At 40.3% G+C, this 26,900-nt stretch overlaps 1 protein-coding gene across 12 annotated transcripts in view; it reads left to right on the top strand.

Moving 5' to 3' along the window:
• Nucleotides 1-26,900, top strand: part of PDLIM5 (PDZ and LIM domain 5) — a 212,133-nt gene that overhangs the window by 59,205 nt on the left and 126,028 nt on the right. For all 12 annotated transcript variants that reach the window (XM_036339906.1, XM_036339927.1, XM_036339937.1 and 9 more), the window contains one exon: nucleotides 6,085-6,236. In XM_036339906.1, the coding sequence (XP_036195799.1) occupies nucleotides 6,085-6,236 (152 nt within the window). The remainder of the gene's footprint in view (nucleotides 1-6,084; nucleotides 6,237-26,900) is intronic.

A 26,900-nucleotide genomic window follows, 5' to 3' on the forward strand; every position in this document is an offset into this window, starting at 1 on the left:
TTCCGGTCGTTCTGTTGTTCCGGTCACTTGGCTTTTATATATATAGATAATAATAATAAAACAGTTACTGTGCATTGTATGATATGTGCTGTGCTGGTATTTTATTTAATCTGCTCAACAGCACTGCGAGGCAGGTGGGATTATAGTCCCCATTTTCAAGGAGAGATAGCTGAAATTTAGGCCTATTAAATTCACGTTAATAGATGGCAGAGCATGAATATGAACTCATGTTTGCCTAACTTCAAAGCCTCTGCTAAGTCCTGTGTTTTTACTTGCTATGTGGATGTAGGCAAGTCATTTAATCTCTTTGAAGCTCCCTTTCCCCATCTGTAAAAATTTTGATGGTGGTAGAAAGGATGATAAAGGGCCTCCAAAGTCCCTGACGCACTGTTGGTGCTCTGTAAATAGTCCGGTTTACTTTCTCTGGGTCATTTCTTTCTCAGGGCAGAAAAGACTATGTGAGAGGAGCTCCCCTCTAAAACGACTGAAGAAAATTTATCTTTGGGCATTTTCTAGTTAAAGTGGGAGAAGCCTAAGTCTATGATGTATTTTTTCCCTTATAGTCTCCCCTGCACCCCCCCCCCCCGGCCCCCCTCTCCCCCCCCCCCAGTCTACCCATCTGCATCAATAAACAGAAGCTCAGTGGTAGTTCCAACATGTGCCGCCATGTATGCCTGCAACTTAAGTGAGACCACAAAGCAGTGCTTTTAAAGAAGAATACAGCTATAGTTAAGTTTATGGAAAATTGGACAGCAGCACTGAAAAATGCATTTGAAGATCAAAAGAGAAGCATTTGCTTCTGATTAGTTTGATTTATACCGGGCTTGACCCAGGAGCTTCCCACAACTGTTTCCTTCCTACAAATTGTGCATTTATGAAATACACACACCCTTATGGCTGTCATATAACATGTACAAGATTTACTGATGACAGAAACTTGTTACTGCTTCAAACAAATGCAAGCTATTTAGACTTGTACAAACAAAGGAAAAATGAATTATGCAAATAATGAGTGACCTTGTCGTTTTTCCTTAGCCGCTCACAATTCATAAGAATGCTGCATAATACCCAATTAAGGGGGGGAATTTATCTTTGTAATGAGTGCATGGCTTGGGGAAATGGTTCTGAGGATACATGAAGCTTAGGAGTATTCAGTGATATGCGACCTATACAAGTCTTAAATTTGTCTCTAGGCATTGGTCCTTTCCCACTATACATACAGCATTAGTTCAGGCTCTTCATGATCTTTAGTTTTAATCCTGTGCTACAAAGCCTGAGCATTGAATAATTTAGAGATTAAAAAAAAAAATTAATGTAAAAAAACCAAGATAATATTACTTAGTTAAAAAAAACTGTAGGCAAAAATGAGTTTGACCGTTTAATAATAAAAGATGATACAGATGGTGATGGGTATTTGTTTCCATGTCGATAATTTATTGAGAAAGGGTTGAGATTAAATATAATTAAACTCTTTCTAATACTCAATAAAGTTACCAAGGGGTATTGTGATCCTAGGAAAAATATGTTACTAACTATCCAAACTGGATTTACTTTGTCCTATTGGAAATGTGGTTTGATTTTTTACCTTACTTAAGTCAGTTCAGCCTAATGATTAATTGAAGATAATCATTTTCAGATTAGAATATATTTTTCTCTCTTTGGTGAATTAAGTATATTCTTCTAGAATTGAGTATATTAAACTGATGTACTGATTTATTGATTTCTCCTTTATTATGATTTAATCAGATATTCTAATATCTGCAGTAATCAAGGCTCTTGGAGAAAAGCAAATTATTTTAAAACATGATTCCCGACCTTATGGTGCTTGTTTTAAAATTAGAAACCAGTGGTGACAAATTATAGATGGCATGTATTTCAGGGCTACAGCTTTATTCTGCATTGTAGGAAGAAGATATTTGGAGATTTTTCACCCTTATTTTAACATGATTGGAGTCCCAGTGTGAAATAGTAGTAGGGCCACCATTATGAAATGTGAAGATGGAGGAGTGGGGAGGAATATGGAGCTTCTTGCAGTAGGCTTTAGGCAAGATCAGGGTGACAGATGATCATGGTGTGGACTAGCATGGGAGGGGAATGAAATTTAGTAGCTTCCCTAGATGTGGTACTTGGAAGAGGCATAATTCACAGGAGTTATAGGATTTCTGTGCTCCGCTATCTGCAAATAAGAGGGTGGCAGAGTAAAAGCAGCCCTAAAAAGGTAACTTTTGAGAAGTTGGTTTTGAACATCTTGAGGTCATAGGATCTTAGAATCTAGTGAGGCAACTAGAACAAAGAGGTAAGAAACATTTTATCTAGTAATGACACTGGATTTGATAATTTTCTTTCTACATTGTTCATTATCTTTATATTATTACAAGACTGGGAGTATTTAAATTGCTTTTGTTGGGTACATTTAGAAAAATGTTCCATAGGTTTCAGTGTTTCTATATTAAGGCTACTTTATGTTAAAAATGGTCATGTAATTTAGCTATGTTCTGTTTTTTATTTTTATTCTTTTTATGCTTGCCTTTCTTGGCTAAAGTAAAATCTAGGATAAATTATATTTATACTTTTTCTTTATTCAGTATTCAAACTTTAATTCATTTGTTGATTTTCATAGGGAATAGATGTTCCTTTGTATTGTCATCAAAGTCTTTCAGATTTGACTCCTATTTTGGGATTAGATCTATACACCCTTTGTGCATGCAGATAGCTGACAAATATGTAAACTTTTAAAACTGGAAGGGATCCTAGGAGGGCCTTTGAGATCATCTAGTACAGCACCCATGTTTCTCAGATTAATAATCTGAGCTCAAGAGAATAGTAATAATGCCAACATTTATTGAGTTGTAATCACACATAGTCATTATAATAATCCTGTGAATAAGTCCCATAGAAAACTATTGACTTGAACTATTTTCTTTGTAAATGTCTTTTACAATTTAAACAATTTAGTTCTGTACATTAGAGAAGAGCAATTATTATTTCTGTGTTAAATTAAAATCGTATATCTGTTAGATTTTACATATTTTACATAATTTTAAGATATTTAAATTAATAAAAAGAAATGCTAATTATTAAATGATGGGCCACATCTATTATTTAATATAGGGGTTCTCAACCTGTGGGTCGCGACCCCTATGCTTTAATTATGTTCAATATGTAACAATGAAAATACATCCTGCATATCAAATATTTACATTACGATTCATAACAGTGGCAAAGTTACAGTTATGAAGTAGCAACGAAAATAATTTTATGGTTGGGGGTCACCACAACATGAGGAACTGTATTAAAGGGTCGCGGCATTAGGAAGGTTGAGAACCACTGATTTAATATATAGCCATGCGCTGTTTAACAACTGGGATCCGTTTTAAAAAATGCTTTGTTAGGTGATTACATTGTTGGGGAGAATGCCATAGAGTGCACAAACCCATATGGTATAGCCTACCACACACCTAGGCTGTGTGGTGTAACCTATTGCTCCCAGGCTACAAGCCTTTACAGCAGCAAGCATGTCAAACTCAAAGGCTAACCCGGGCCAAATAAACAAGGTTTAAGTTTATGTGGACCACACACACAAAAAAAAAGCTTCAGTTTTCATAGAAATGTAGGTTTACTTCGATAGAGACATGCTGAATACAAAGGGCTGAAATAAATGAGTAATCGTTAAAATAATAGAACATTTTAATAAAAATTAATATTTTTCTTGCACATTAACTTACGAGACACTGAATAACTGCACAAATTAATAAGCGTAATGCAAATAAGCCTATTTTTCTTGTTCTCTGAAAGTGAAATATTTCCTGTTGTGCACATCAAACAAGTCAGCACAAGACTAATTACTTGGCAATCGGCTGCTAAAATATTCACTGCTAGTATTTGTGGAGAGAAATGGTGCACCTTCACGTAAGGCGCATAAGGGAAATGAATACAACACAATTATAGTAATCAGTCATTAGCGAACATTGTAGCTCGTTATTAATAATTATGCATAACAGGATATTGTAAAAATTAAGTTATGAAATTTTTATTGAAACGTTTCTTACATACCATTATTTTGGCTGGGCCACAAAAATATTCGTTGTGGGCCACATGCGGCTGTGGGCTGTGAGTTTGACATGCTTGCTTTACAGCATGTTACTGTACAAAACGACACAAGGTTAAGTTAACCCTTTGAGTGCCAACCAATATCCTAGGAACTATGCTAAAATTGCCAAGGCATTTTTGCTGATTTTACGGCAGTTTAGGGAAAAAATTATGAATCGCAAGTAAATGAAGTTACATATTCAAAAACTTATGGAAACCTTTACTACATTGACATATTTAGCAATATCATCATCACTAATAAAAGCAGACTTAGAACTGGACGCCATTTCGAAGCTTTGATAGCGCTCCCCGCACTTTTGGCGAAAGACAGGAGGAGCGTGATTGCGCTCCCCGGCATTCTAGGGGTTAAATCAAGCACAAAAGAAAGAGATACATGCAGTCAAGACACTGGTAAACATGAGATACATGAAGCTGCTACCACCCTAATCTGGCATAATATTTTACAACAAACTCTTTAGTATAAATAAAAAGAATAGAATCAAACAAAAAGTGTAGTATAGTAACTACATATGATTATCAAGTATTAGATACAGTACATAATTGTATGTGCTGTACTTTTATAAGACTGGCTGCACAGTAGGTTTGTTTTCACCAGCATCACCGCCAACACATGAATAATGGGTTGGGCTACAGTGTTACCACAGCAATGATGTTACTAGGCGATAGGAATTTTTTAGTTTCATTATAATCTTATAGGACCACTGCTGTATATACAGTCGTTGTTGACAGAAATATTCTTACGCAGTGCACGACTGTAGTAAAACCATGTCACTTAATGTACTTGTTAATAAAAGACTTTTTCCTAAATCCAAAATAGACATGCACATATTCCTTTTATATTTTAAAAATACTGCTGAAAAGGTATTTTTAAAAATATATAATAAAGTTCTATCTTAATTCTTTTATTCTTGATCCTGTGATCCTGAAATTCAATTCATTTAATTTTTATTAAATTTCAAAACTACTTCGACAGCCATACAATGTATGTAATAAATGGTGTGTATATGTATATATACATACATATATTATACATATAATATAGTTATGTTGGTAAGTTGTATGTGAGTTAAATTTTGATCTGTTTTGTTAGTCTGGAAATTTTATTTCTCTAGTGTCAACATTTTATTAATTTTTCTTTACCTTCAAATATCTGGGCAACTGAAATGAATTGTTTTTTTCTATTAGTACTAAAAGGAAAACAAAATCACTATACTATGTATATGAAAGAATGTTTCATTTGAGAGGTTTGAAATATTTTTTGTATCTTATAGCTGTTAGATTTTACATATCCTTGCTCAAATAGATATTTTTTCTAGTAGAAAATTTTACAGAAAAGGGCAGAAAGATTGGAGATTAAAGTCTGTAGTACACACAAAAAAGTCTGACAGTCTCAGACACAATGGTTTCCTTCCCCGCCTAAGTGCCTGGAGCAGGAAACACATCAGTAGAAAAGATATTTGGGCCTGTGATCTAAAAGAATTCAACCCCCCTCAGCACTGGATGTGATTTGGACTCAACAGGAAGGATTGTTCAGTAGATCCTCCACTTGTATTACTTTTTGTGCTCAAAAATGCAGCTGTTTAAAGAATTTTAAAATTACTTTTAAAAGCTAATATTAAATACCCTATTAAGCTTACGGTCTTTTTCTTTCGCTAATATGTAGTTTTCTTCACTACTTCTCTTCTTCATTTGTAACAGTCACACTCTACTGTTACACAATAAAGAAATGAAGAAATTATCGGGGAACCTTTCTCATAAAATGATTTTAGTTATATAGAGCAGATAAGAATTTAAGAACATAAACATGAGTGTTATTTAATTTTTAACTTTACCTGTTAAATAAGATAATTTTTACTTTATCTAATAGTTTATTAATATATATTTCTTTTGATGTAAGCAAAAGTATAATTTTCATCTGTGTTTATTATTTATTTCTTAACAAGTGACACTCCTAATTAAATTTATTTATTACAGTTAAAAGATGGTGGCAAAGCATCTCAGGCAAATGTGAGAATAGGCGACGTGCTTCTTAGCATTGATGGAATAAGTGCCCATGGAATGACTCACCTTGAAGCCCAGAACAAGATTAAGGGTTGTACAGGCTCTTTGAATATGACTCTGCAAAGGTAAGTTGCTTTTTGTTTGGTTCTGAGACAGAAAGCAACTCAGGAATGTGCATTCGTGTATCTGACTCATAGTGTTAATTAAAAAGCACTTTTTACTAGCCTTTTTTCAAGTAAATAAAAAATACGATGGCTCAAATTGAGTTATCGAGCAGTATAAGAATTGGTAAAAGCTTTGGATTATTTCTCCATAAGAAGGCATGTATTCTTATAGTGACAAAAATTGTGTATAGCTCAGTAAGTTTAAGAAGTCCTGACATTTCTCAATGGAGTGCAGGCTAAGAATCCTTATTATATTTGAGAGTATTCTTTTAAGGTATGATTTGACTTTTCTTAGTATGTCTTTTTTCTTTGTTTCCTGGGCGCAAAGTAAATTTTTAATATACTCTTATGAAGTTCAGATTTTCTGAACTTCCTTTTGTTTTTTAAAGTTACCTGTCCTTAAGTATAAAATAGCTAATCACTCTTTGATGATGATGTGTGAGGCATTTGAATATCTCAACATTTGACCTACATTGAAATCACCTGGATTGCTTGTTAAAAATACTGATAGGATTCAGAATATCAGCAAGAAAGAACCAAGAATTTTATATATATTTATTAAATTTTATCAATCAACCCTCACCCGAGAGTGAAAGAGAAAGAGAAACATTGATGTGAGAGAGAACATCGATTGGTTGCCTTCCGTATGCTCCCCAACTGGGACCAAACGCACAACCTAGGTATGTGCCCTCCCTGGGAATCGAACCTGCAACCTTTCAGTATACAGGATGTTGCCCCAACCAACTAAGCCACACCATCCAGAGCCAAGAACTATCTATCCTATCTAATAAAAGAGAAACATGGTAATTAGCGTACGACCGCTACCCTTCCCATTGGCTAATCAGGGCGATATGAAAATTAACTGCCAGCCAAGATGGCGGCCAGCAGCCAGGCAGCTTGAAACTAACATGAGGCTTGCTTGCTTCAGTGACGGAGGAAACCAACGTTCCCCGCCTGCCTTGCCGGCCTCTGAGCTTGCAGTTTGAAACATAGTTACAAATATAGAAGCTAAACAAAACCCCAGAAACCTGCTTTCAGCGAGCCGGGATCTCAGAGCTGGAGTTGATACAGTGTTTCGATTATAGAACACAAACAAACCAGATACCTGCTTTCAGCAGCAGAGGCCTCAGAGCTGGAGTCAGAGCTAAAGTAGGCCCAGAATCAAAAAAGAAAAGAAAAAAAGGAGCAGTTGGGAGCTTCAGTCACCCGCCAGCCTGAAAACAGCTCTTAGCCCCTCACCCAGACTGGCCAAGCACCCCAGTGGGGACCCACACCCTGAACCAGGACACCCTTCAGGGCAAACCAGCAGGCCCCCACCCATGCACCAGGCCTCTATCCTATATAGTAAAAGGGTAATATGTCTCCCAGCACCAGGATCAGCGGAGTGCGAGGCCTCCTGGCACCGGGATCAGCGTGACAGGGGGCAGCGCCCAAACCCCCTAATCGCCCTGCAGCTCTGTGTGTGACAGCGTGCGGCGCCCCAACCCCCCCCCCACCCCCACAGGACCTGCTCTGTATGTGACAAGGTAGAGCCATAACCTCCCCATTGGCCCTGCCTGAGTGTGAGAGTGGCGGCGCCCCAACCCCCTGATCTGCCCTGCTCTGTGTGTGACGGGGCAGTGCCCCAACTCCCCTATCGGCCCTACTCTGTGAGTGACAGGGGGGAGCTCCCCAACCCTCTGATTGACCCTGCTCAGTGCGTGACAGGGTACGGAGCCCCAACCCCCCTGATGGGCCCTGCTCTGTACGTGACAGGGGGTGGCGCTGCAACCTCCCCATCGACCCTGCCTTGAGTGTGACGGGGGGGGTGCCCCAACCCCCCAGTTGGCCCTACCCTGAGCGTGACTGAGGGTGGCATCACAACCTCCCAATCCACCCTGCTCTGTGCATGACAGGGGTGGTGCCCCAACTCCCAAATCGGCCCTGCTCTGAGCCCGACCAGGGGCTGCACCTAGGGATTGGGCCTGCCCTCTGCCACCCAGGAGCAGGCCTAAGCCAGCAGGTCGTTATCTCCCGAGGGGTCCCAGACTGCAAGAGGGCACAGGCCGGGCTGAGGGACCCCCCCTCCCCGCCGAGTGCACAAATTTTTGTGCACCAGGCTTCTAGTCCTATCTAATAAAAGAGAAACATGGTAATTGGCGTACGACCGCTACCCTTCCCATTGGCTAATCAGGGCAATATGCAAATTAACTGCCAGCCAAGATGGCAGCCGGCAGCCAGGCAGCTTGAAACTAACATGAGGCTTGCTTGCTTCAGTGACGGAGGACTCCAACGTTCCCCGTCTGCCACAGCAGGCCTCTAAGCTGCAACTCTAAGCAACTGTGTAACAAACATAGAAGCTAAACAAAACCCCAGAAACCTGCCTGGCTTCAGCCAGCAGGATCGCAACATTGTAAGCAAAGGCCAGAAACCTACTTTCACCAGCGGAGGCCTAAGAGCTGGAGCCAAGCCTCAAAGCTAAAGCTGGCCAGAATTAAAAAAAAAAATGAAAAAAAGGAGTGGTTGGGAGCTTCAGTCACCCCCAGCCTGAAAACAGCCCTCAGCTCCTCACCCAGACTGGCCAGGCACCCCAGTGGAGACCCCCACCCTGAAGGGTGTGTGACCAGCTGCTAACAGCCATCATCCCCTCACCCAGGCTGGCCAGGCACCCCAGTGGGGACCCCCACCCTGATCCAGGACACCCTTCAGGGCAAACCAGCCAGCACCCACCCGTGCACCAGGCCTCTACCCTATATAGAAAAAGGGTAATATGCCTCCCAGCACTGGGATCAGCGGAGCCGAGAGGCCTCCTGGCACCGGGATCAGCGTGACAGGGGCAGCGCCCAAACCCCCTGATTGCCCTGCGGCTCTGTGTGTGACAGGGGGCGGGGCCACAACCTCCCTATCCGCCCTGCTCTGTTTGTGACAGGGGAAGGCGCCCCAACCTCCTGATCAGCCCTGCTCTGTGCCTGATACGGGGGAGCTCCCCAACCTCTAATCGCCCTGTGGCTCTGTGTGTGACAGGGTGCAGCGCCCCAACCCCCTGATCGGCCCTGCTCTGTGTGTGACAGGGTGCGGGACCCCAACCTGCCCCCCCACCCCCACGGGCCCTGCTCTGTGTGTGACAGGGTAGAGCCATAACCTTCCATCGGCCCTGCCCTGAGTGTGACAGTGGCGGCGTCCCAACCCCCTGATCCACCCTGCTCTGTGCGTGACAGTGGGCGGCGCCCCAACTCCCCTATCGGCCCTACTCTCTGAGTGACAGGGAGGAGCTCCTCAACCCCCTGATGGGCCCTGCTCTGTGCGTGACAGGGGGGAGCTCCCCAACCCCCCTGATGGGCCCTGCTCTGTGCGTGACAGGGGGTGGCGCCGCAACCTCCCCATCGACCCTGCCTTGAGTGTGACGGGGCGGTGCCCCAACCCCCCAATCGGCCCTACTCTGAGCGTGACTGAGGGTGGCATCGCAACCTCCTGATCCGCCCTGCTCTGTGCATGACGGGTTGGTGCCCCAGCACCCCAGTCGGCCCTGCTCTGAGCCCGACCAGGGGCTGCACCTAGGGATTGGGCCTGCCCTCTGCCACCCGGGAGCAGGCCTAAGCCAGCAGGTCGTTATCTCCCGAGGGGGGTCCCAGACTGCGAGAGGGCACAGGCCAGGCTGAGGGAACCCCCCTCCCCCCCCGAGTGCACAAATTTTTGTTCACCGGGCCTCTAGTACATATATAAAAGCCTAAGCGACCGCCTGGCCATTCGACTGTTCGCTATGACGTGCAATGACCACCAGGGGGCAGACACTCAATGCACAGGCATGGAAACTTGGAACAGATTGATGAATCTCAGAGGCAAGGGGGTCAGGGAGAAGGCCAGAAAAGATTAACCAAAATTTTTATATGCATACTAGAGGCCCTGTTGTACGGATTCGTGCACAGGTGGGGTCCCTCAGCCTGGCCTGCGGGGATTGGGCTGAGACTGGCAGTCTGAATCCCCTGAGGGGTCCCGGATTCCGAGAGGGTGCAGGCCAGGCCGAGGGACCCCACCAGTACACGAATCCGTGCACCAGGCCTCCTCTAGTACTTTAATAAATTCCTTTTGATTATTATGAATTGTAAAGTTAGAAGCACTGCAGTATCTTGGCTATGGGAAGGAGAAAGAAGGAATGAAGAGAGGGTGATTGAGTGTAGCTTTGAACCTTTAGGTTTATAAGGAAGGTGGCTGTCATTTACCATGTGGCTATGGAAAGTTTTAAACAAGTCTTGTTTTTAATGATTGCAAAAGTGTTTCTATTCTATAAAATTTGGAAAACATCTTTACTCCCCCTAACATCTCAAAGACTCCCATAAATTATCTTGTGTATTGTAAATCTTTTAAGAGGGGAATAACGTATTTAGCTGTGGCCGCTTTTTTGAGTCTCTCCTGGGACTATTTAAAGGATATATACAGGGTAAATTATATGTACTTGTCTGGAGTATCGATTTGGTCTTAAAACTAAATAGTAAAATTTTTTATGAACTTAGACTTACAGATTTACTTTGATGTATCATGATTTTCTAACCAGTTTCTTTTTCCCCCCCTTGAGATAAATTCCTTTCAGTAGGACTGTTGAGTCAAAGGTTGTGTGAATTTAAATTTTGATAACTATTAGTTATACATTTCAGTGCGTATAAAAGTAGTCAATGTGAAGTACAACCTTGCTAAAAAGTTCTGTTTTGATAGTATCCTTTCTGCCCATAAATGAAAGTACTCATTTTTATTTATGGGCATTTTTACTAAGTATGATTTTGAAAGGGAATCAAGAAGTCAAGAAGCTTAAGTTGTGTGAGATACTAACAAAGCAAAACAAATACAGATGAAGATGGTCTGTTTCTCAAATTCTAAAGTTGAAAGTTTATGTAGAATATAAGCTCTTTTCTTGGGCTGTGTATCATTTCTTTCAAACCAGCCTACTTGTTTTCATATTGTGCTCCCTATTTTATGACTCAGGACCCAGTATTTATTTTCTACTAGAGGCCTGGTGCACGAAATTCGTGCACTTGGCGGAGGGCGGGTAGGTCCCCTCAGCCTTCCCTGTACCCTCTCGCTGTCCGGGAGCCCTTGGGGGATGTTAGACTGCTGGCAGTCGGACAGTCAGACATCCTTAGTGCTGCCGTGGAGGCAGGAGAGGCTTACACCACTGCCACTGTGCTCTTCAGCCATGAGCCCGGCTTCTGACTGAGTGGTGCTCCCCCTGTGGGAGAACACTGACCACCAGGGAGCAGCTCCTGCATTGAGCGTCTGCCTCCTGGTGGTCAGTGCGCATCATAGCGACCGGTTGTTCAGCCGTTCGGTCGATTTGCATATTAGCCTTTTATTATATAGGATTGAAATCATTTCTAGGTCCCATAAGAACAGATGAAAACCAGAGGTTATCCTGTTTGGATACGTTTCCAGTTTGAGTAGTAATCTGCTGTTGCCTCTAATAAAGATTCTTTTAAGCTACTTAAATACATTAATTTTGTCTTCATATTTCTGAATATCCCGGGACCCAAAATACGAGAGAGAATTTTAGAGTGCTGTTGTAACTCATTGTAATTCTTCTCAAGTTTTTGAATGCTTCTTGTGTTAGGTAATGTCAGCTTCAGTTATTTTTTTGCCTCTGAACTCCTATGACAAGTTTATACCATTTCATTCAGTATTTAAATATGCACTAGGCATAACAAGTCAGATTCCATGATCTATATACAAATAAACCTAATTAGTTAATAGTCATACCTAATATTGCCTATGTAATTAACTAATTACTCCCAGTGTATTAGTTCTATTTCTCCAGCCAGGCTTCTTGAAAGCAAAGACCATGCTTTTTGCAATATTTGTATTTGTTTAGTTTTGTATTTTTAATGTCTAATAAATATTTGATGGGTTTCCCCCCAAAATTGGAATCATTTATTTATTCCACAAATATTTTTTGAGCTCTTGCTTAGTGCCAGGCATTGTTACAGATGCTGGGGACCACCATTGGACAGAACAGATAAAAATTTCTGCCTTCTTGGTGCTGACTTTTATTGAGCAGAGGCATACAAGAAGTAGAAATGTGTAGTAAATCACGTGGAGATAAGTGCCAGGGGGAAAACTGAAGCCCATAATGGAGATAGGAAATACAAGGGTAGGGAATTGCAATGGAAAACAGAGTGGTCAGGAAAGCCTCAGTGAGAAGGTGATTGGATATCTGGGTCCTGAGTGTCCCAGGCAGATGGAAGAGCCTGTGCAGCAGTGGCCCTGCCAGGGAGGCTGGTGTGCCTGGAGCCAAGCAAGTGAAGGCAGACTGGTAAGAAGTGAGGCCAGAGAGGTAGCAGGAAATGGGTGGGACATTGTGTAGGGCCTCTGGGTTATTGTAATATTTATAATCAAATTTCAGTGTTCCTGGGCTTATAAAACAATTGTGAGAAAGACTTGGAGAGCTCCAGCTGCTTGGACAGGGTTTGGAAGAGAAATGACTTCATTATTGGAAAGAGGGGCTCAAAGAAGGAGCAGACTAAGCCTGTCCCAGTCTGTTTTTTTTTTTGTTTGTTTGGTTTTTTTTTGTCCCAGTCTTAATAGTGGCAGCTCTGCCTTTTCCTGTAGAAACACTGGCTGCTTACCACTTCTGTGGCATTCCTGCTCACCTCCACCAAAGAATTCCAAGGGGAGAATATAAGAGAGAAAACCCATTTTTGTTTTTCAAAATGAACACTGCTGGCAATTTTGTTTTGTGAATTTTTTGCATAAATATTGTTATGTATCTATTAATTTACAAAAATCATGGTGATTACCAGAGGGAAAAGGGGTGGACTGCGGTAGAAAAGGGTAAAGGGGTGATAAATGGTGATGGAAGGAGACTTGACTTGGGGTGGTAAACACACAACGTAAAAACAGGTAATGTATTATAGAATTGTACACCTGAAATCTATATTATTTTATGAACCAACTAGAGGCCCGGTGCACGAAATTTGTGCACTGGGGGGGGGGGAGGTCCCTCAGCTTGGCCTGTGCCCTCTTGCAGTCCGGGAGTCCTCAGGGGTTGTCTGACCTAAGCTGGCAGTCAGACATCCTTAGCGCTGCCACGGAGGCAGGAGAGGCTCCTGCCACCACCTCTGCACTCACCAGCCGTGAAGGCTTTTGGCTGAGTGGCCACCAGTGGGCAGCTCCTGCATTGAGCATCTACTCCCTGGTGGTCAGTGCCTATCATAGCAACTGGTCGTTCTGCCGTTCAGTTGATTTGCATATTAGCCTTTTATTATATAGGATGTCACCCCAATAAATTCAATAAAAATTAAAAATCTATCTCTGCTTTAGGTCCAATCTCAGTATCCTAAATAGAATTTAAGAGGGAAAAAGTAAAATGAAGATACTTGATTAAGGTTATTTATAACATTTTTTTCTATCTAGGGATATGTAATAAACCAAACATTATCTCTCTTTGATATCCTAAAACAATAAGACTTGACTCACTACACTCTGGATAGCTAATGAATGCAGAGGTTTAGAAGTTTTCATTTTGATTTGTCTTTTATCCTTGAAAAGGATTTGGGGAAAAAAATTTCTGCAACTGGTACTGATTCTTTTTATTTTTTTTTAGTCCTCACCTGAGGACATGCTAGGGGAGAGAGAGATAGGGAGGGAAAGGGATAGAGAGAGAGGGGAACACTGAACAGTTGCCTTCTGTATGTGCCCTGACCCAGGGTTGGACCTGCAACCCAGGTATGTGCTCCTGATCAGGGACGATGCTTCAACCAACTGAGCCACTCCGGCCACGCTGGAACTGATTCTTAAGAGTACTATAGTTTACAATGAAAAATTCTATTTGGAATTATTTGTCCTCTTGTGCAAATTAGGCAAATAGCAATGTGCTTATTTTTAAATATCAAAACTCATTTTACCTATGCTTTTGATCTGAGTCAAGGTGGATCATTTAAAAAACTATATTATTTTAGCTAATAAAAGAAGAAAATACCTTTTTAAAGCTTTTCTTTCTTTCCCCCTCTTTCTCTGTTTCTCTGTCTCTCTCTCCTTCCTTCCTTCTTTCATTTGTTTGTTTTAATCCTCACCCAGGGATATTTTTCCATTGCTTTTTAGAGAGAATGGAAGGTAGGAGGAGAGACAGAGAGAGAGAGAGAAATCTATACGAGAGAGACATATGATTGGTTGCCTCCCCCACACCCTGACCAGGGCTGGGGATCAAGCCTGCAACTGAGGTATGTGCCCTTGACTAGAATCAAACCCAGGACCCTTCAGTCCACAGGCGGACATTCTATCCTCTGAGCCAAACCAGCTAGGGCACCTTTTTAAAACTTTGATGTCCAACAACTCTGTTAACTATATATTAGAGTTTGAGTCTATGAGTAAGATTTTTTACTATTTCAATCTATTTCCATAATTCTCCACATGACAGATAAACTTGCTAGTAGCTTACTGTATGAATTGGGGCAAGTTGCTAAACTTCAGGGCCTTAATTTTCTTGACCATAAAATGAGGTCATGGGTGATTTCTAACTTCCTTTAAATTCGGATTCTTGTTCTGGTTTTTTAGCTGTAAAATGATAAGTTCCCTAGAGCTTGGTATTAGATCAAACTAACTTAAGTTTGCTTATTTTGGCTGAGAGAATCAGGAAATTGGACTTTCTTCATTGTAGTTATCTTAAACTGTGCCAGGTTAGCAAAGTGACTTGTACTATTCTGCTGACTTTAAGATGAAAGCTTGGTCATATGGATATTCAAAAAGCATGAAATCATTTAAAAATACTTTATGTATTTGTTCTTATTTTATATTTTTAAATTAATTCTGTTAGAATCACAGAGAATGAATATAGCTTTACTAATCTTCCTTGTTTTTTACATTATTGGTATTGGCATATCCGTATTTTGTTTTGTTTTTGTTCCTTAGAATTCATTTAGTGTGTACCTTGTTATGATTGGAAATGAAAGATGTAGAAGGATTGAGTTTTGCAAAATATTGATGTACTCCCCCTTCTCCCTTATCCTTCAAACAACAACAGAGAAAATTGTCAGAGGTCCAGTAACTACTACTAATGAATGACAGCTTGGAATAATTTAATAGGTACATTTTGTTACGATAAAAAAGAAAAAGTAGCCCTTGTACAGTCTGAGGCTCTTAGCCATCTTTTGTTTCATTTTAATGATTGCTTAACATTCTATTGCTGATAGCTTTATGAGTTCAACTGTGCTCTTTCACTAATAGCATAGAGGCCAGACTTCAGAAAGTATTCTTTTTTAAAATCAAAATTTTCAGTTATATCTGGGATATTTCAATTCATGCAAATTAAAAGATGTTTAGTTCAGTTTTCTTTTCATTGGAGTTGGATGTTATTCCATTTCAGGTTACTTTTTCCCCTGGGTATTTTACATGGTTTTCTAAATGTCTGCTCTACAGTTTAGGTTTTACTGTTTTTTGTTTGCTTGTTTTTTGTTTTTTGTTTTTGGTCTTAGTTTTAGTTTTGGTTTTTAATTCTTCGGTTGGAGGATGACTATTTTTCAGTAGGATTGAGTTTGATTGCATCCTCCCCCATTATTAAAATTAGAAGTGCTGCTTAGGAAAGGAGAAGACAAGCACACACTGACATCTCTTTTGTGCAAGACTTTTCACATATATCATGTAATTCTTATATCAGTTCATTGAGGAAGGAGTTTACATGCCCATTTTTCAGATGAGTACATTATGGCTTTGAGAATTTATGTTACTTGCCTAACAAACCCAGAACAGTTCAAAGCCTATGCCCTTCCTACTTTCTCTGTGTAGCAAGGGGCTTAGTGACTGTAGTTTCTTAATAAAATTTGGTAAGATAGACTCTTTGACTCTTGTACTTGTAAATAACAGCATGCCTGTCCAAAATGTACTTTACATTTTCAGTCTTACCTGTCAGTATTCTATAATAAATATTATACCTAAATTATTTTCTATGTGCTTCATAGACCCTATATATTAGAATGAAAGTAAGAGAAAAAAAGGAGGCTTAATAGGCTTGTGGGCCACCAGATAGGAACATTCATTTGGATACTGACTTATGTATATGGCTGCTGACCTTTATCATAATGTACTTTTTTATTTTTCCCTCCCAAATTTATAAGCCTATTGACTATATTTGCTAATTTATTTTCAAATTTAAAGTTTAAAGACTTAGTTTTTCAGTAGGCTTCTATCATTGGGTTCCATGAGTAATTAAGGATTGAGGCAGGAATTTTTGCTCAATAATGACACTCTAGAAAAGAGACTGTAGATCAACAAATCAATCAGCATGTGTAGAAGTATTTATCTGATATCTCTTTTTCTTTTATTCAGTATGGATAAAAAATTTTAAAAAGAACTTAAAGGCTCATGCTAGTTCATCTTTTTTGATAATCTGTAGTAATTTGAACATAGCAGATTTGGCAAACATAGGTTTGTCAAGGTGGACTTTACATTTTGAAATTTTTCCTTTTGAACTTTGCATCTTGAAAGTATTTGGTTATTTTTTAACATAAAAGTCTTATCCTCTGAAGGAAAAATTATTTCAATGTGTAATCTTTGGGGAAACAATCCTAGGAAGCATTAAAAAATCTGTTTAATTTTAAAGCTTTATTGTAAAATTTTAACCTGCACAATTTTTTTCGTATGTGAAGAATTTTTAAGTGAGTTCCCAAAATGGAAATAAAGGAAGGAGAATGGTAATAACACTGGCTTTGAAATAAGGCAAACTTGGTGCAAACCTTGGTTCCACCACTGTTTAGCTGTGTGACTTAGGCAAGTTATGTAGCTGACCTTCAGTTAGCCATTTGTATAGTAATAACTACCTTAAAGGGCTATTATAAAGATAAAGTGAAATAGCACATGTAAAGAACCTAGGACATAATAAAGATAAGTTTTCTCTCTTTTCCTCCTACTTCTCTCCTCAATTGACATGTGAGTTTTAATAAGAATATGCATCGTAAAGTTACTTCCGGAAAACCATATTTATTTTATTTCTTAGCAACAAAATGGGTGTGACTAGAGAAAATGAGAGGGCAGTGTGGTAAGTAGTTATCTGAGAAAGTCAGATGATGATCAAGTGTTAGAAGAAAGGCGTGTTTAGTCGAGTGAGTGATTTTGATCATACAATTGTAATTAAAGCTTTTTAAAAGAGTGATTACAAACATTATGTTTACTTTCGTTTAAAATTACTGTCTTATTCTGTGATTTATGGCAGCAAAGAGAAACCAGGACACACCTAGTCTTGTTTGTTCTGCTGATTCCTCTTGTTCTCAGAGGAACCAGGCAGATGCAATTCTCTTAAACTGAGATTAGTTAAGTCAGAATGCCCCCGCCCCCCCCCCCCAAAAAAAGTTTTCTCTCTTACTCTCTCATCCAAATTCATGTCTATTCCCTTTAATTCCCAGAGTAACATTAAAATCAAGTTAAAATATTGACTTCTGGACTGTGTTTTTAATACTTATAGAAATTTTTCTTTACGTTTCATCAGTACTTTCAGTAATTCCAAAATTTTTAAAATTGGACTTTTCCTCTAGATTTACCTTATGACTAGCAGTCATAAGGGGTAGATATAATGAGTATGATTTATGATTTTTGCCTTTTAGGAATTTATATCTTTTCATTGGGATTAGCACAGACAGAAAGCACTACAGGCTGTCCAGGAGGGCAACACTCCATTCCAATGGAAAGGTTTCCTGGGGGTGCTGAAACTTGGGCTCATCTTTGGAAGATGAGGAGGACATCTCAGGTGGAGAATACCCCTGAGGGAGTGTGGAGGTGGCCATTCCCCAGCATATGTTGGATTGAGCATGTTGATATTGACCAGTTGGGAATAGAGACAAGAATAAAAGTAAAGTTAGATTAGAATAGTGCTTTGCAGGATCTTGGACACTGAGTAATAAAAGTTTTGATCAGAAAAGTGGCATTTTAAGGATGATATTTAGAGAGACTTTGGAAGAAGGTAGAGAGACCCTAGAGACAGCGAGGCTGGTGAGGCAAGTATTCCAGTGACTTGGCTTAGTGTGGGCTTGAAATGGAAAACAGGAGAAATGAGAAAAATTAGAACGTGTGAACAGTATTCTAAAAGCCACAGTAATGGTGTGGATATGAGGAAAGAGGGAAGAGCCAAAGATCGTTCAGGTTTTAGCTGCTAGACTCAGGGCTCTGTTCTTTCACTCTCTCCCTGCTCTTCTACTTACTAGTGTCTGGCTTCTCCTCCTGTCTTGTCACTGGAACTACTTTACACTTGCATGTCTCACAAATTCTTCAAACTCAACAAGGTCAAAACTGAGCTCAACACCTTGAATCACCAATTTGCACCTCCTGCTGAATTTGTCTTGGTGAATGGCCCACCAGCCACCCCATTAACCAAGATCAGAAACACCCATTCCTTGCCTGAACCTCCCACATTCATCTCTAACCACCTGTTAGGTAGCTTGTATATGTCTTAAAACAGACAGTGAATAGAATAGAATAAATTAGCATGGCTTCGGGCTGTGGTGGTGGGGAGAGACACAGCTCCTAGTCATAATGCCTATATCTTAAACAGAAATGTTTAAGATTCATTTGTTAGCATCTACTAATTGAATACTTGCTGAACTGATTGATCCCTGGGGATAGAAAGGAAGTCCTCACTCCTGCCCTCAAAGAGCTCACAGGGTGGACCCCTCATTTCTAACCTTCAATAAGGGCCTTAAGAAAAAATCAAATATTTCTTGGGCAAGCCTTCCCCCACCACATTAATAATTGCAATTTTAGTAACTGCAGATTTTACAAATATTATATTGCCATTTTAAATGAAGAGGAAGATTTTTTTACATCTGTGTACAGGAATCTGCTTTTATTTAAAAATCCAAATTAAATGCATGATTTAAGCAGATTTTAAACAGAGTTTGCTACACAGATGAATTTGTGGATCACTTGTGAAAACTTAAAACTATGTTACCTGCTTCAGGTGTGGTTCACAGATTGGGAACCACTGGCCAAAAACATTTTAGGCCATCTGAAAGTAGACAGGGAAGCAGAGACATCCACAGGGAAGGTGAGACTGAGGAGAGACCGCCTGAGGGTGTGGAGGGAACTGGAGCAGACATAGACAGCAGGACAGCTGGAGGAGTAGAGTAACATGAGAAGATTCTCCTGGTCATGTCTGTTTAATAGATTTAAAAGGACCATGATTCCACAGTATTGAATTATACCAAATTAACCTTCATTATCATTTTAAGAAAGAAAAAAAAATTCAGAGATTTAAAATGAGAAGCATGCAGTGTGTCCTTGTATGAAAAGGAATAGCTGAGTAAGATGTAATGTGAACACTGATTAAATGGCAAGAAGGTCATGCCTGACTCCTGAAGGGTAGAAATAACGTTCTATTTATTACATTCTCCAGTGCCTACCACCATGTTTTGGACATAGAAGATAATAAATATTCAGTACCTTGAGTTGTAGAGCATTTAAAAACAAAGTATTTCTGCTACTTTTGCCTGAGAAATTTAGAAATAATTCACAAGCAGTTTATTAGTGAGATAGAGTGACAAACTGGTCATTCTTGTGTATTTAATGACAGCAGTCTCCTTGGAGTTCCAAATAAAAAATTTTGTTCAGAGCTTTTGAAAGGATTGAAATTCAAGTCACTCCCAACTGTTCCCAGTGGCTGTTGTTGCTATTAAGGGTTTCAGAGACTGAAATAGCTTAGGCTTTATATGAGTTTAAAAGTAAATGGGAGTGGTTGACTGTGTAAAGCACATATGTGGCAGAGTATTTACACTGTCAAACTTTGCAGCTTACTTTTTCTTTAATGTATTTTAAAGCCTGCATTTTCATAGTAAGCCAGCTTTATAAACAGTTTTCTCAGTGTCTCTAGTCCCAATAATTTCTTTTACCAGCCATGAACAGTTTTTCTTTGAATTTAAATGGATAAGAAAAACAGTCTTTTGTTCATCTGTTTTTTGGGTGTGTATGAATTTTAGTTTCTTGGGTAGTACAGCAAGGCTTCATTTCTGCATTACAACAAAAATCCATGATAATCCTGAATTCAGTGACCTCCCTTACAGTTGAGTCTACCTTTGTCTTGATTGTTTTGGCTGAAGTGTATAGTACTGTTTTCCCATGTAATTCATCCTGTTACAATGAACATGAGGGACTTTCCAGATTCTTTTGTTTTACTGGAATTATGTTATATAGATTGTGCTTGGAAACAATGGATTATTCATTAGTTCAGAATATTTTTATTATCCTGAAAATATGTTTGGTTACCAAATTATCCTTAAAAGTAAGAAAATATTTTTGTATTTGAAAAATAAGCAAGTTAACTGCTTTTTTCAAAGTAGCATTTTAAGCTCTTGACACCTTGGATTATAGAGCAATATCTCTTTTCCAGATTCATAAATTCTCTAATGTTCATTTAGATTTCATTTTCTAATGAGAAGCCTATTCACTCTAGTGAGGCAAAGAATTATCTCCAAGGGGTCAAAGTGAATTGTTCCTTTATTGAAATTTGCTGTGATGTTTTTAATTTTTGCTGTTGTTATATATTTACAGTGAGATTATTTTAGTAATTGCAGAAAAGAGGTCCTTTTTATTTATTCAAAGAAGCTTATATTGGTTATAAAAATACTGATGTTTCCAAGAAATTTAGATAATAGTTTTTCTTCTGAGATATCTGATGGAAAAAGTGTTACAGTTACTAGGGAAGCAATTTTTGTCTTGTTTCTTCGTACACACAGTAGGAATTCAGTAAATAAAACATATTAAAAATAAATTAGCATTTTAAATTCTTACTCTAACAAGTTACTGAGCTAGGAACTTTATATTCTTTAGTCATTTAATCTTCATAGCAATTATTGTGGCAGAAATTATCACCCCACTTTACAGAGAGGTCAAGTAAGTACTTCAGAGTCATACAACTTGTAAGTAAGCGAGCCAGAATTCAAGCTCAGGTCTGCTTCCCTCCTAACATAATGGTTTTTCTACAATATCACATTGTCTCTTTAAATAAAGGAATTAAAAATATTTTTATTGTGTAGTCATTGTAATGCCTTGGTCTAAAAGTTCATTTTGCTCTTCCTAATACACCACAAAAGAATTTTTACCATTAAATTTGTTCCATAGGAGGCAGAGCAAGAGGCAATTATGCAGACATTTGTTTGCTATTCCAGTAATTTCAAATGCCATGGAAAACACTAGCAAGAAGGCAATGAATGCTCTTTGAAAAATTTGATATTTTCAAAGCTCACAAAATATTCCAGGAGTAATATTACCTCATTCATTCCTTTAGCAGCGCCAATGTATGCATTCTCTGGATAAATTAAAGCAGCTTTAAAAGTAACTTCATCTGTAAAACTGTTTTGCAGTTGAATTAAAATGCATGGCCAAATTCAAATATAGAGAACAGACTTCATATTTTCATAGCATTTTAGAGTTTGAAGCAACTCCAACTATCAACCAGTAGAGCTCTTAGTCCATCCATCTATGCCATTTGTCTGTATTTATACTTGGAAATTTCTTCTTGACCTGTGTAAAAATATACTGACAGTGACAACTCTGTGACAGTAGTGACACTGGGACTGGAGTTGTGCAGCAGAGGAGAAAAGGAAGAACAGACAGGTGTTAGCCTACAAGTTTATTAACCTTCTCACCTGACATGCCTGTTTCCTGCTGTATTCTCTCTCTCTCTCTCTGTCTCTCTCTCTCTCTCTCTCTCTCTCTCTCTTAGAAGGAAATATTTTTTTTGGATATATATTTTTTATTGATTTCAGAGAGGGAGAGAGAGAAAGAAACATCAGTGATGAGAGAGAATCATTGATCGGCTGTCTCCTGCACTCCCTACACTGGGGATCGAGCCCACAACCCGGGCATGTGCCCTGACTGAGAATCAAACCAATACCTCCTGGTCCATAGATGGACGCTCAACCACTGAGCCATGCCAGCCTACTCCTGCATGCGGGCTGTACTCTTCTCCATCTATTAGTGGCCTAATTACAATGTTCTTTTAGGTATCTTATGCTGAGAGTGGGAAATATGCTGGATTTAGTGGTAAATTGGTTCTAGCAAATACTGTGAATGTTAAACCAATATGTTTTCTCTTACCTTCTACTTTCTTTAAGTTGCTCATTTTCCTGTATTCCTTCCTTCCTTCCTTCCTTCCTTCCTTCCTTCCTTCCTTCCTTCCTTCCTTCCTTCCTTCCTTCCTCTCTCTCTCTCTCTCTCTCTCTCTCTCTCCCTCCCTCCCTCCCTCCCTCCCTTCTTTCTTTTCTTGCAGTGGTTCTCAACCTTCCTAATGCCGCGACCCTTTAATGCAGTTCCTCATGTTGTGGTGACCCCCAACCATAAAATTATTTTCGTTGCTACTTCATAACTGTAATTTGCTACTGTTATGAATCGTAATGTAAATATTTGATATGCAGGATGTATTTTCATTGTTACAAATTGAACATATAAAGCATAGTGATTAATCACAAAAACAATATGTAATTATGTGTTTTCCAACGGTCTTAGGCGACCCCTGTGAAAGAGTCGTTCGACCCCCAAAGGGGTCGTGACCCACTGGTTGAGAACCGCTGCTTTAGAGCATTGAAACCCTTCCACTTTAAAGTATCAAAAATGTCTTCTCCAAATGATACATGTCTAGAGCTTGAATAAACCATATGTAATTGAATTACATATAATAGAAAAATATTTGTTAATTTCAGTGGACAGAGAGACCTAGAGACCTTAAAAATATGAAATACAGCCACCTCTCCTCTCACTTCCCCCAAACATACACAGGTGGGATGAATGTGATGGCAGGAAGGAGTAGAGTAGCATTGTTCAGTCACCTGAAGTTTGAAGTTCTAAAAAGGAAGACTTGTTTAGACTAAGGACAATGAGAAAGTTTGCCAGGATCTGAGAGAAGAGAGGGCCTAGTTCAGAGTGATCCCATGCTTACATCCATAGCAAGTTAAAAGTTAGTACAGAAAGTACTCAGTTTTTCCAAGAATCAAAAGAGATGAGCTGGGCTGGAGGTTGGGATAAAGCACAAATTAAGAAGCTTGAAAGTATTGTAAAAACCTTGGCAATATATAAATGAGTCACAAGAGGTACTAAGTTTTCTGTGAAAATATATATATTTTCACAAGTGACCGCTTGACCAATCACTATGAGGTGCACTGACCACCTCTTGGTCCCTTTCCCCAGCCAGCAGGCTCCTATTGCCTGATGGCGAACAGGGACCCAGGGGTGGGGCCGGCAAGTGGGCGGGACTGGCCAACCTCTTGGTCTCTCCCCTCAGCCGTCAGGCTCTGATCGCCCAATGGTGCATGGGGAACCGGGGTGGGTGGCGGCGGGGCGGGTTGGGGGGGAGCTGGACTGGCGAGTGGGCAGAACAGCCGACCTCTCAGTCCCTCCCTCTGGCGGGCAGGCTCCGATCTCCTGATGGTGCACAGGGACCCGGGGTGGGTCACAGGGGATGCAGGTGGTGCCAGGCCAAGGCCCCTGCCCCACCGGTCGCCCCCCACACAGAGGGTGATCCGCGATGGGGGCGGGACCCCTCTTGGTCCCCCCCCACCCTCGGCCATCAGGCTCCAATTGCCTGATGGCAAGGTGGGAACCCGGGTGGGTGGCAGTGGGGGGTGGAACCAGCAGCTGGGAAAGATGACCCTGATCGCAGGCTAGGCCTAGGGATCGTACCTGTGCATGAATTTTGTGTGCTGGGCCTCTAGTTTAACTATAATGGGGTGCCAGTAACTATGCTAGGACCAGGGAATAAGCATCTAATGGGAAGAAACAGACATTTTCATTTATTTATTTATATTTACTTTTTTTTTTTTTTAATCCTCACCTGAGGATAGTTTTTCCATTGATTTTTAGAGAGAGTAGAAGGGAGGGAGGAAAAGAGAGAGAGAGAGAAACATTGATGTGAGAGAGACACATCTATTGGTTGCTTCCTGCACTTGTCCCAAATGAGGCTGGGGATAAAACCTGCAACCCAGTTTTGTTCCTTTGACTGAGAATCAAACCCAAGAACCTTTGGTGCGCAGGTTGATGCTCTGTCCACTGAGCCACACCGGCCAGGACAGAAACATACATTTTTATAATACAGGTTGATGATTATTAGAATATGGGTATGCATCTAGAGCAGGGGTGGGCAAACTTTTTGACTCGAGGGCCACAATGGGTTCTTAAACTGGATCGGAGGGCCGGAACAAAAGCATGGATGGAGTGTTTGTGTGAACTAATATAAATTCAAAGTAAACATCATTACATAAAAGGGTACGGTCTTTTTTATTTTTAGTTTTATTCATTTCAAATGGGCCGGATCCGGCCCGCGGGCCGTAGTTTGCCCACGGCTGGTGTAGACGAAGGAGGCAAAAAAGATGTCCCACAAGGGGAAGCTTGAATATTGAATGGGAGTTTGCCAGGTGCTCAAAAGTATGAGTTAAGAGGGTATTCTAGGCAGAGGGACAGATTAGCGAAAGCACAAATCTGTTCTGAGAACCTGTCAGTAGTTCACTGTGGCTGAACTGTAGTTTTTGAGAGAACAGGACAGTGAGAGATGATTCAGATTATTATAAAGCATCTCAGCTACTGTAAATAGAAATTTGAATTTTGGTTCTTAGTTGATGGGAAAGTACTGAAGAGCTGTTTTATAATAACACTAGTGACCTGGTACAAGGATTCATGCACATTGAAAGGAAATTAATTAGAAGGTGGCCGGCTGGGCAGGACTGGACACACCCTTGAGCCAACCTTCCTCATCCCTCCAGCAGGTGGGGTGTCCCCGCCTGGACTGCAGGGATCGGGCTGAAACCGGCTCTCTGACATCCCCAAGTGGTCCCGGAGTGCGAGAGGGCACTCTGCAAAGTTGCTGTCGTACAGGATGTGGAACACAAGTGTGCAGTAAACCAGATTCAGGGCCGACAGTGCCCCAGCCACAACATAACCCACGGCCGAAGGTGGAATCCCACAACATAACCCACGGCCGAAGGTGGAATCGTGTGGGCTCACAAGAATCATGCTCCTTCCTCTCTGGTTTCGGGGTGCATCACTCAAAAACCGCTGCTGCCAAGTCACTGCAGCTCGGCAGCTCCTGTATTGAGTCTGCCCCTTAGTGGTCAGTGTGTGTCATAGCGACCGGTCCAATGGTCAGACACTTAGCATATAGTATATATATATATATATATATATATATATATATATATATATATATATATATATGTATGTATGTATATACACACACACACATACATATACACACACATATACAGATATAATAATAGTTAATATGTATTGAACAGGTAGTATGTGTCACACATTCTTTTAAATGCTTTATATACGACTCATGTAATCCTTTCAAGAACTCTGTGAAGTATGGATGCTTTTACGAGTCTCCTATGAAAGATAAAGATAAGGAAGTGAAGGGAAACAATACCTAAGGTCAACCACCTGGATGACAAGCTCAGGTATTCTGGCTGAGCTACTGTGTGTAGGGCGGAGACAGGAGACCAGGTAGGAGACTATTTCACAACTCTATGTGGGAACTGATGTAGCCCTGGGCTAGGACAGAGTTGGGGTGGAGTAGTGAGAGTTCTGATGAAGGCTGAAGGTTCCAAAACTGGTTGAGTAACTTTCTGTTGAGCAGCTGTGCTGATCCATGTCTTACTGCCTCCTTTCTATTGCTTATCTCCATTGAAAACTCTGTCCTTTCCTTTCATTTAGTTTTTCTCTCTCCCATTAGTAACACTTATTTACTCATTCTCTTAACAAATGTTTATCTGGTTTTTAGTTGGTGTGAGTCTGCATTAGTGTAATTACAGAAAAGACATAGTTCTTGCCTTAAAGGAGAGATTTGATGTAGTATGACTAGTAAGATTAAATATAGAACCTGTAATTCAAGTCAGCGTGAGAGAGGTCAGAGAAATGATACAAGCTTCTGGGAGAGCTGTGTTCCTTTGACCATATACTTCATCTTCCATTTGTATTTCTAAAGCTTTTTGAGGTATTCAGCTGGGCCGGTGAGGTTTACCGCTCCTAAAGGTGGGAGCTGGGTCCCTCAGTGTTCTCTACACACACACCACATACCCCTTCCATATTCCCCAACATGGTGGCCTTAAGAGAAAAAAATCTCATTAATGTAAAGTGTCACATTTGCTGCTGGACTGTAAATTCCTAAGGGCAAAGGCCTTACCTATCCATGTACCAGTAGTATGTCCTGACCTTTTTTATAGCCTTGCCTCAGGGTGTGTGCAAAACTATTTGTTGAGAACTGCATCTGAGAGTGAAAGTTTACTTAAATATTTTACCAATAATTAGCACATGAAAGCACACAAAAGTTCAGAAATGAGTTAGGCTTTGAACACAAGTTTGTGATGCCAAATAATAAATACTGCACTAAGTTGCAGCTGCTGATTGGTAAGAACAGCTTTGTGGGGCAGCCCCACATGCCATGTCCCTCTCTGGGGAGCCGTACTTTAATGTCTACCTTTTTAGATCTTGATTATATATTCAGTCCCTCTTTAGTCCATTACTAGCTGTGGAGTGAGGTAATTTATTCTCCTTCCTACTGCCTCTGTGTATTGTGAGAACAGAACTTCCATTCACATCTTATCTGCCCACCTGAGAGGGGCTGATGTACAATGCAACTTCTGCCCATCCAGATCAGCTCCTCTCCTGGGAGTTGGAGTCTGTGCTTCATTGGTC

Source organism: Myotis myotis, unplaced genomic scaffold, assembly GCF_014108235.1.
Source record: "Myotis myotis isolate mMyoMyo1 unplaced genomic scaffold, mMyoMyo1.p scaffold_m19_p_1, whole genome shotgun sequence".
Classification (NCBI taxonomy): domain Eukaryota; kingdom Metazoa; phylum Chordata; class Mammalia; order Chiroptera; family Vespertilionidae; genus Myotis; species Myotis myotis.